The sequence below is a fragment of the Sinocyclocheilus grahami genome, unplaced genomic scaffold (assembly GCF_001515645.1).
Source record: "Sinocyclocheilus grahami isolate Dianchi unplaced genomic scaffold, SAMN03320097.WGS_v1.1 scaffold487.1, whole genome shotgun sequence".
Taxonomy (NCBI): domain Eukaryota; kingdom Metazoa; phylum Chordata; class Actinopteri; order Cypriniformes; family Cyprinidae; genus Sinocyclocheilus; species Sinocyclocheilus grahami.
This window is the reverse complement of record NW_015505666.1, coordinates 420210-432194: the sequence shown is the minus strand read 5'-3', so window position 1 is coordinate 432194 and position 11985 is coordinate 420210. Positions and strand designations below refer to the sequence as shown.

General features: G+C 34.4%; 1 protein-coding gene across 1 annotated transcript in view; it reads left to right on the top strand.

The window, feature by feature from the left end:
• Positions 1-11661, top strand: part of ube2na (ubiquitin-conjugating enzyme E2Na) — a 15890-nt gene extending 4229 nt beyond the window's left edge. The window contains exons 2-4 of the mRNA XM_016236315.1: positions 7022-7268; positions 10126-10266; positions 11577-11661. Of these exons, the coding sequence (XP_016091801.1) occupies positions 7022-7268; positions 10126-10266; positions 11577-11623 (435 nt within the window). The 3' untranslated portion in view covers positions 11624-11661. The remainder of the gene's footprint in view (positions 1-7021; positions 7269-10125; positions 10267-11576) is intronic.
• The last annotated feature ends 324 nt before the right edge of the window (positions 11662-11985 follow it).

Genomic DNA, 11985 nt, shown 5'->3' with positions numbered 1-11985 from the left:
TTTTATTATTCAGTTCCTAAACTCATGTTAAAATGATTACACTAATGTTAAAATGACATTTTTATGTAATGCTAGAGTAAAACACTACCGTTCACTTTCAGAAGTTGTTTTGGGGGTGCTTTCTTATTAGAATTAGAATCAGAATCTGAATGAGCTTTATTCACCACTTAAGTGTGCGCAAACACAAAGAATTTGTTGTGGTTTTACGGGAACTCTTGGTACATACATACAAATAACCATATATATATATATGACACAAGATACTTATAGAAGTTCACAGAACTGACTCAGCAACAGCTGAGTAAAACTCTTTTTTTTTTTTTAAATCTGAGCATGTGGCACTTTAAGCATTATCGTATCGCATATCGAATATCGCATTATTTAATGAGTTATCACATATCGCATTTTTCTTCAATATCGCACAGCCTTAGTCTCTAGAATAGACATATGGCAGAAAAAAAGAAGAAAAAAATCCTGTGTCCAGGGATTTTTTTTGCCATGCATTGGTCATAGAGCTCTTTGTGGCGTTGCCTCAATTGTTGAACTAGATTTGTTGTGCCAAGTTCACACGTACTCCGTCTGCAGTGCGTATACAGTATGTGTATGCGGTGCAGAAGCAGAAATTTCCGTGCCAATCCATGTTATTTTTTACTGCGAATAATTAATAATTTGAAAATCGTTCAAAATTTTTCGATACCGATACTTTGACTTCGATACCAGTTCCTGAACGATACTTTTTCCGATACCAATTTTATGAAATCAATTTTAACAAGATTACATTATCTAAAAAAAAAAAAACTTTGGTTTTATTTTTCAGCTCGTTGATGTTTATACAAACTCAAAGACTCATCTCCTGAGCCACTGCACAAAGGAACAAAATGTAACCAACACAATAAATCAGTGCAAAATAGTTTTAATAAAGCTCAAATAGTCTTCAGTTTACACATCTGTTAGGCTACATTTACACTAGTTAGTGTTCGGTTTAAAACGCATAGCTCAGACAGAATCATGATTTCTATTTATTTTCCACTGATTTACTGATGAGCATTAGCAGCTTCCAGCGCTGTCTGCTTGTGTTCTCTCTTCCATGATCGCTGCTCTGACTCGGAGGTAATTACATATTTAATTTCAGCTACATTACATGGCCAAAACACACATTAGATGGCAGGTCCGGATTTACCTATTTTCGTGACGTAGAAAAAATTTTTTTGGGCGCCCTTCCCTATTAATATAATAGACCTAATATTACCACCCAAGCAAACAAAAATATTTCTTAATCAGTGGAAACCGATACAGTGTTTTCTATCGGAATAAGTGCTTGCGTTCAGTCAATAAAAATCTAATAGTTCTTAATTTGTTTGAGAACTGAGAAAAACCATTCCATATAGTCGTCCCACATAACCACCTACGGGAGTGCATTATTTCTCTAATAATTTTAACGGCCTGGAGTCCCACTGTGAAGCATGGGGGTGGAAACATCATGCTTTGGGGCTGTTTTTCTGCAAAGGGACCAGGACGACTGATCCGTGTAAACGAAAGAATGAATGGGGCCATGTATCGTGAGATTTTGAGTGAAAACCTCCTTCTATCAGCAAGGGCATTGAAGATGAAACGTGTCTGGGTCTTTCAGCATGACAATGATCCCAAACACACCGCCCGGGCAATGAAGGAGTGGCTTCGTAAGAAGCATTTCAAGGTCCTGCAGTGGCCTAGCCAGTCTCCAGATCTCAACCCCATAGAAAATCTTTGGAGGGAGTTGAAAATCTGTGTTGCCCAGCGACAGCCCCAAAACATTACTGCTCTAGAGGAGATCTGCATGGAGGAATGGGCCAAAATACCAGCAACAGTGTGTGAAAACCTTGTGAAGACTTACAGAAAACGGTTGACCTCTGTCATTGCCAACAAAGAGTATATAACAAAGTATTGAGATGAAATTTTGTTATTGACCAAATACTTATTTTCCACCATAATTTGCAAATAAATTCTTTAAAAATCCTACAATGTGATTTTCTGGATTTTTTTTCTAATTTTGTCTCTCATAGTTGAGGTATACCTATGATGAAAATTGCAGGCCTCTCTCATCTTTTTAAGTGGGAGAACTTGCACAATTGGTGGCTGACTAAATACTTTTTTTCCCCACTGTATATATATAAGTAAATGGTGTTCTTTGGAACTTCCTATTAATCACAGATTTCTGAAAAAAATTATATTGATAATAAGAAATGTTTTATTCAGCACAGAAATAAATTTTGATTTTAAGATATAGTTAAGGTGAAAAGTTATTTTAAATTCAGATTTCAAAAACTTTAAAAAAGAATTGTCCCAAACCTTTGAACGGTAGTGTATATTATATGTATAGTGGATCACGATTGTTTTTTGTTTTTGTTTTTTCAGGATTCAGCATTATGAAAATATCTCATGCTAGTTTTGTCCAGGAAATTCTTGTAAAAGATTCTTGTTTTACAGGTTCATCATTATATAGCCATAGATTGTAGGGATGTAACGATTAACCGCAAGCCGGCTGAAAATCGATTCAAATATGTGACGATTCAAATCGGTTGAGATGCTAAACAAATTGCGATTCATTTAGGGGTAGGAGTTTATATGAATGCATGTCTGAGGGGAACTTACTGTCTTTGGAAAAGTTTAGATGGTATTTTTTCTTTTCATCTTGCCTCTGTAAAATGCATATTAAAGTTCTTAAAGGCTTTAAGCGCCACCTGCTGGCAGAGAGTGAATCTGTGTCTCATTCAGTTCGTCTGCTGTGTTTCATGCAGATATTTTTACGTATAGTTTCACAAAACTGAAGTCAGACCATTCTGTTTTTGCTTCAAATTTAGAAATTATACAATGTAATTTAGATTTAAAAAATCATCATGTTGCATGTATGCAGCATCTTTGTTTGGATAATGATTATTATTTTGTTTAATGACTATTGAACATAATTATATCATTGTTTGGAAATGATTGCCTCTCATTTTAAATGGAAAGAGCACAGACAAAGCCTTTTGTTTATATGAAGATATTTCTTTTATTTGTGTTACTTATTTATTTGATTTGGGGCTTGTTTTAAAATGTGAATTTAGTTTTATTTACATTTACATTATATTTAAATTTTGTTATTTAGCAGACGCTTTTATCCAAAGCGACTTACAAATGAGGACAATAGAAGCAATCAAAACTAACAAAAGAGCAATAATATACAAGCAATAATAAAAGGACACATTTATTTATAATTTGTCTTGAACCTCATTTTGTAAAAAAATTAATCATGAATCGAATCGTGAGTTGAGTGAATCGTTACATCCCTAATAGATCCCTTTGAACTTACAGGTTACAGGACAGGTGTAGTAGCTTTTGGGAATAGGTTTGTGACACTGAGATTGTAATATCCACTTTTTGGCACAAGTTCTCAGATGCCAAGTAGACAATCTTTCAGGTGTAGAGTAAAGCATAGTACAGCAGTTCTCAGATGAACGGCGTCTCCAGACTCAAGCATTCCACAGGTGATATCAGATTCTCATTAGTCATATGGGTGTGAGTTTCCAAAGGGCTTTAAGGTTCAGCCCTGTGTCTCTCTCACAGGACTCAAAGTGTCTTGATTAAGTTTTAATGACTGTCAATTTAACCCTTGAAGACTTGGTTTCGGATGAAACACTGCTCTAATTCCGGGTATATACACCGACTACATTATTTTAGGTCCGATTTCAGGATTTCCGCAGGGTCTTAAATTTAGTTGTATCAAATTTAAGGCCTTAAAAAGTCTTAAATTGTACAAGAAAGTCTTAATTATGATTTCAAGAGGTCTTAAATTTGGGGACGGAAAGACCAGTTATATTTCTACCAAACGCGCCACCTGCTGGCAGAGAACGAATGTGCAATTTCAATAAAACTGTTGTTTTGATCAGAGTTCAGACAAATGTGAAAATCCACCCATGTTTTTACACTGCAAACACGCAGAGCTTTAAATGTGAACTGGTGGATCGATAAGAAAACAATACATTATAAAAATCTTAATGGGGTGGGCTATGGGCTGCGATAATCGTAATTGTAGTTCTAACGATGTGCGATTTGACATTATGGAGTATATTGCGAAAAGCAAACAAAACATACCTACAGAGTGCATGCATACATTACGTGATGAAGTCTAGTAAGTTAACAAAGTTAACATAGGTTATGCATTTAGAGTGCCTTTCATTGCATGAATCAGTCTAATGCATTTAGAATTATCACATAATTCAAGATATGGGGGCAGAAAATGTATATATTTATATCATTTCATATAGTTAATATCACACGAAGAGTGCCGTTTTTTTTCCTCAAAGTCAGCATGATTACAAATGTGATATTGATTTTATATAACAGTTCAATAAACAATTATTGCCTGCTTTTGTTCGCCAACAAAAATTATTCCAAACAAAATGACGGTGTTTCGTTCCTGAATGAATCAACCGTTTAAATGATTCACAATGAATCGCAATGACTCACTTATTAACTGTGACTTGCTGCCACCTGCTGGTGGTTTTAACTTCACATTTAAAGTATCTTTTAATTTTTAAAATAATTTCAAACATCAGTTTTGAATGTTTTAAGTTTAAAATATCAAAACATTATTTATGCATTTGTAACTGCAGGTTAAAGTATTCTCTGTCCCTCTGATCCGCATTAAACAGTGTGTACATGCATCTAAATGCCACTTCAGATGCAGCTTCTGTGTTTTCTCTGCATTGCAAAGATGAATTCTGTTGATACTGATTTCATTTGCTTGGTAACAGCCCGAATGCAAGAATTTGACTCAAAAGATGGTGCACACTTTTAGAAAAAATGGCTTACTGGTAAAAATACCCATAAAATGTGTTGGAAAAGATTAATTTATATCACTGCTGTGAACTGACCACACAGAATATGAAGAATATCAAAAATTCAGGAGTCAGCTGTCCATAGTAGTCCAGCACAATAACACACTCAGCGAAATATCATCTAATTATCGTTATCAATAAAATCCCAGAAAATATAATTTTTTGTCAATATTGCACACCCCTAATTTAGGTTATTTAATTTATATAATTTATTCATAATAATTGTTTAAATTAATAATGAATACTTTTGACTCATCCACTTTCTTAAAAATGGTTTAAAAGCTGAAATGTAACATTTATCATTTGTTTTTGTGAAAACTTGTATCTGAACTGTAAATTATGCTTTTTACAGTCATTTTAGAGTTTAATATGGTACTATAGGCATTGCCCTACCCCGCTTATATGGTATTAAATTTATTTGTGCAGGTCTTAAAAAAGGTCTTAAAAGGTCTTACATTTGTGCTTAAAAATCCTGCAGAAACCCTGGATTTTCACATGCAGACAGTTTTCTAGAGGTCACCACAAAATCCCAAAATCTGTAAAAGTATGAATTATCAAATTATTTTTCAGCTTTGCCATCACAGAAATAAATGACATTTTAACATATGCAATTTACAACTCTCGTATAATGTGCAAACCACAGCAACTTCATGATAACCAAAAACAATCTTGTAGTATGAAAGGAACAGAGATCCAGCAACTTTGAAAATCGGTATTACCCGGCCAGTTAAATTCATGAATGATGCATACCTTTGAGATATAATACCATGATAATACTACGCTAAATATCATTGGGCAGTACAAGCTAAAAGACAGCATAAACACTGTCTGATCATGTAATAAGAACTGTGATTTGATATTGAAATTGCAAGGCACTGTCTTTTCTAATGTCGTGCAAAGAGAGTGTTTACTGAAAACATTGCGAGTGCCTAACCAGCAGTGTTTGTGTTGATGTAAGATCGTCCTCTGCCATACTGAAGGTTAAGGGTACTGTATTATATGTAAATATTGTAGTTCTGACGTTAGTAACTATATTTAAACAAAGTTTGTGACTTGGTTGATATTTACATTAAAACACTTCTTATTTAAGATACATACACTTTCAGGAAACCTTTCATGGTTCAATTAGTTGTGCCTAGTAGCATTCAAAACTCTGGGGTCAGTAAGTTTGCTTTAAAATGGTTTTGAAAGAAAACATCTCTTATGCTTACCATGGCTGAATTTATTTAATTAAAAATACAGTAAAAAAAAGTAAAATATTATTACAGTTTAAAATGACTTTTTCTAATTTCATTTATTTTGAAATTTAATTTGTTTCTGTGATGGCAAAGCTGCATTTTTAGCAGCCTTTACTCCTGTCTTCAGTGTCACGTGATTCTAATATGCCGATTTGCAAAATGTTGAAAACAGTTATGCTGCTTAATATTTTTGTAAAAACAGTAGTGCATGATATTTTTTCAGGAGTTTTGCATTAATAGAACAGCATTTTTTCAAAAATAAATATTTTGTAACATTAGCAACACTGACATGTCTTTACTGTCCCTTTTCATCATTTTATTGCACCTTTGCTGAATAAAAGTATTCGTTTCTAGCAAAAATAAATATTGCTGACCCAAAATTTGAATAATAATGTACAAGCTTGCTTTAATAATAATAATAATAATAACAACATGCAGCAGATTTCCACAGGGTTGGAACAAGTGCTCACAAAGTTTTTGTTAATTTGGTAAATACTTTTGTCTACCAATAAGAATGCAGGACTTTCATCTCCAGTTAACACATTTTGCCATGTTTAAATGAATTCTGCAATCTGTGCGGGAAGTCTGTCTAGGCTTGGTCATACTGATATCTAATAAAAAAAAATTGTTTCACCTAGCCATACAGGTTTGTTTGCCATTGAAATGTGGTGGTGTAGGACAGTTAGTCTTCGTTACATGACCATTGTGGAAGGTTACATGGTGAAGTGATACAGTTTTTCAAAAACACAAAACTGTTGTCACCGTGAGCATTACATGATGTCTCTTTCTACTGATTTGTTTACTCCTGTGTACTCGATTGTCTCACTACCAGTGCTTTGGCTAATTGCTAATTAACTGAGTGTGTAGATTATTTATGTTCCAGCCTAATTGATCCTGTTTCCATGTGTCTGTGTGTGTGTGTAGGAAACACAGCGTTTGTTGGCAGAGCCGGTGCCAGGTATAAAGGCAGAGCCAGATGAGGGGAATGCTCGCTACTTCCATGTGGTCATCGCCGGACCTCAAGACTCCCCCTTTGAGGGAGGAACTTTTAAACTTGAACTCTTTCTTCCTGAAGAATATCCCATGGCAGCTCCGAAAGTACGCTTCATGACTAAAATATATCACCCCAATGTAGACAAGCTGGGAAGAATATGTCTAGATATTTTGAAAGGTGAGAGACTTTCTAAATAACAGATAATCATGCTGATTTTAGTCATCTTGACCTAAACACGAATGTCATTAGTGCTTAATGCTTTAATTCTGCTATAATAACTCACACTTTCTTGAGACATGGAACAAAACATGATTCATCATTTTATCTGCCATTGGTCTTTAAAATGGCAACATTTCTCTTTTGAAGTTAATCAGTCACTAGATGTTTCATTATTTAGATTTCACATCCTGAAGGGCCCGTTTCTATATTTCACCTGCTGTGAACTGGAGTAATGGCTGCTAAAAATCTGCTTTGTCATCATGGGAATAAATTACATTTTAAAATTTTATTTTTTGTAATATTACTGATTTTACTTTATTGGATCAAATAATTGCAGCCTTGGTGAAAATAAGAGACTTGTTGACCCCAAACTTTTGAACATTGTTCACACGTTGTGTGTGTATGTACACATTAGGGGTTGAACGACTTCTGATTTTTTGAAGTCGACTTTTATGTAATGAAAGTCAAGTCGACTAGTCGCTGATGACGTCATTAATGAACAAATAAGTCTGGAGCTGTGACAAACACCTTGTGCACAGCTATGGCATATGACACAGCACTGCCCACATGGCTGTTGCTCCCATAACAGCTTTTTTATCAGTTCTTTTGTCTTTGGGCCATTATATTTCTCACAGATTTCTGCTCATTCTAAATAAGATACAGATAAAGTAGCACAGTAAAGATTAGATTAATATGAATGCATTAGTGAGTTCGATTGCGTGTGTGAATTAATTCTACCTGGCAGCATCTCTCTACTAGTAGTGAAGCTGTGGAATTTAGTTAAGAAATATATGCTTGAACTTTTCAGTTTCTAAGCTATTTTATTGAGAAATCACAGAACAGTGTTGACAATACATTTCCACGCTGAATGACTCTATGCGCATGATGTGCACTACTGTCTGCAGCCTATGTGTGTGCGTTACAGTGCAGCAGCACATTAGATTAGAACGGCGATTAACTTACCTGTACAATAAGCTGTTTAAAACGTGCATTCTCCCGTTCAATTTCGAGCAGCCAGTAATATAATCACACATGTCTTGTGGAGCGCTTTCAGAGTATGCATTTATTTGTCATTTGAACTGTTTGGAAACGGAGCGTAAATGTGGAAGTCCTTCAAAGGTTTCTTATCCTGTTGCACCCTCTATAGGACCAGCGACTAGTCGACGTCAAGCTTAAAGCGTCATGGCAGAGCACCGAAGTCGACTAATCGATTAGTCGGTGCAACCCCTAGTACACATACAATTATACTAAATGGCTACTTCATTTAGTACATGCGTGATATGCAAGATATGATTGTTTCTGTGTGATGGTGAAAATTCAATAGCTATAGCTAAAAATGAGCTTGGAAAAACCTTTGTTCTCGGTTCATTTATTCATCAGTGTGAATGCTAGACTATCAATATTTACAGTAATTATATTATAGAATTGGTTGTGTTTGTATCTGACAGTGTTTGCTCATATTGAGAGAAAACAGAAAATAGAAGCAGAAGTTTTCCAAAGCAAAAACACATACTTGAAACATTTAACATTTTTATCCAAAATAATTCCTTGCTACATAAAATGTTATTATTATTTTAAAAAAAATCATTTCTGTAGTGTCACAGTACTAACAAAACAGTAGATAGTAAAAATTATAAATATCATTTTTTCCCCCTTCACTCTTGGTTGAAGTAGGCATTAAAATGTGCTGATAAAATGGGGAAATTAGGATTTTGTCCCTCGAGTAGTCTGTGGGAGAAAAATGAATATGAGAGTTATGATTTCTGGGGAAAGACTAATTTTATCTTTACCTCCGAGAAATGGCAGTTTGAGTCTTACATTTTATAGCTCACTTACATAACATGCACATAGTGTGAAAGATTTGCCCATTTAATCTCTGTTGGAAGATTGAGGATGTCAGATCACACTTTTTTTTCTTTTTTGTTTGTTTGTTGTGAACAATCATTTGAGTACAATCATGTAGCATATTTCAAGTTACATACAATACTCAATGCAACCATGGAGTATCTTGTACAATTATGTACAATTACCTGGTATGTTTTAACTATAAATGATACTCCACCTTCATTAAATTGTTTCAAAGTATAACCTGTTTTCCTTTTTACAAAGAAAAGTAACATAAAAAAAAACTATATACATCCAGGGAGAGAACATGTGTCCTGATTCAATTCCATCCAGAATGACCTCAAATGACCTTCATTATGTATATAGATATTAAGCAAAATACATGCATATTCGCAAACATGTACACACACAAGCATATATTATATGACATGTATCTTTCTATATATTGATCATCCTTTATTTATTTATAGCAACAAAATCAGACCTTCTTTCTGATATATATTCAACCCATTTTCCCAGAAAGGCATCCTTCTTTAAATTAACCAAAAAAACTTTTCCATTGTATAAATCTCTATGGTCACATCTATCCAATCATCTAAAGTTGGTCTCTCTTGTTTTAACCATTTACGTGTGATTGGTTTCTTACTGGCTGCCATAAGCACACCCATCAGGTATTTATTATCTGCTGTTACTATATCTGGACATACACAGCCAAAATACAACAATTTGCTTTCTGAAGGTATGTCTCTTCTAAAAATATATTAGTGCCTCCTGTATTTCTTTCCAGTATTCTTGAATATGTTGGCATTCCCAAAATATATGATAATGGTTTCAGATCACACTTTTGACCCCACAGAGAATGATTCTCTGCTCGACTGTCCAGGATTTGGTACATATGGAAGCTAGCTGCTACATTTCTGCTAATGCTCTTTCTCTTGTTTATCTCTCTCCATGGCATGATGTCTCACAGATAAGTGGTCTCCAGCCTTGCAGATCCGCACAGTGCTGCTATCAATCCAGGCATTACTAAGCGCTCCCAACCCTGATGATCCTCTAGCAAATGACGTTGCAGAGCAGTGGAAGACTAACGAAGCTCAAGCCATAGAGACAGGTGGGTGCTGGTTAAATGCATTTAAAGGGATAGCTGATTCTTAAAAAGAAAATTCTTTAATTTTCTGATGAAAAGATAAGTTTGAGTTTGGCTTATGATTCAGCATTTCTTCTCTCGGTTCTGAGAAAATATTGCAAAATATAAACCCGCAATTCTGGGAAAAACTTGTGTAGTGATGAGAAACTCAAAATGATAAACTCGGTTATAAACCCAGACTTGCAAGATGTATACCTGGAATTACAAGATATGCATTTTATAATTGCATTGTCTCTCATAGTTGAGGTATACCTATGATGAAAATTACAGGCCTCTCTCATCTTTTTAAGTGGGAGAACTTGCACAATTGGTGGCTGACTAAATACTTTTTTGCCCCACTGTATATTAGAATTCTAAATTTACATGTCGAAATTTTGACTTTTTCTTTGAATTTACATCTCTCAACTCTTTTTTTTTTTTCTTTTCTTTTTTTCTCCCCTCTCTCCACCACAGAATAAAATATAAAAAAGTTGTTTCATAATTCATACTTTTTTTTTTCTCACAATTGCGAGTTAACATCTAACTATTCTGAGTTTATATCTCGTAATTCTGAGTTTATATTAAAAAAGGGATTTAAAAATTGTGGTGAGGAAAAGTCAGAATTGTGAGATAAAAAGTCGCAATTACCTATTTATTTATTTATTTATTTATTTTTAATTCCGTGGCGGAAACAGGTTTCCATACATTCTAAACCTTGACTGACTTCTGCAGAACACAAAATATTTTAAATATTTTTTTTCGCATATAATGATAATGAATTGCTTCCAGTACTGTGTATGTACAACAACAGTCTTCAAAAAAAATTTCTTGTGTGTTCAACAGAAGAACATCATAAAGGTTTAGAATGGCATGAGGAATCCATCTCTGTACTTTGATACATCTGTTAAAAGATGGAATGAATAATAGATATTGCTAATATTTGTTTTAAATTCACTTAAATCAGAGGTTTTTCTCTGGGTATTCAATAAGCTTTAATAACTTTAAGAGGCCAGTGATAGTCTGTGTGTCCCAGAGGCCTTAATCCATAATGATGCTCTTGCGAAATAGTTCTGATCTCATGTAGCTGCCTTCGAAGCACATTGTTTTGCTGTTATTAATTGCTTTTTACAGTTAGTCGTAATGAATTGGAAAAATCTGCACCCTTTTTGTTCACACAACTGGAGTTGAAGTCAGCTTTGTGCTGAAGATACCAAGTAATTTATCTCTACATGGATTTAAGTATGAGAGAAAACACTTCCGGGTGTATTAACTCTGCATTTGTTTGTCTTTTTCAGCCCGAACATGGACCAGGCTTTATGCCGGAAACAATATTGAAGTCTAGAAATGTATGTGGGGGGACGAAAAGAGAAAAAAAAGCAAGTCAGGAGTGAAAACAACTCCATGTTCTGCCAAGACTTACTCATTTTCATGTAAAGGACACAGTCTTAGGAAACAAAATTATGATAAACTGTAAAGAATATATTAACACAAGTAAAAAAGAAAACTTCAGACAATTTGTGATTTAAATGCACATTAGTACAGAAAATGTCTTTGTCCTGATTCACTGCTGTTGAGATGCATGGGCAGATGATCTACTCATAAGGCTTTCTTTTACAGTGGTTAAGGAGGTAGCCGCAGACTTCTGCTATGAAGCGTGCATTAAAACTGACTGTCATTTGTCTGTCCCTTTGTTTGTTTGTTTTA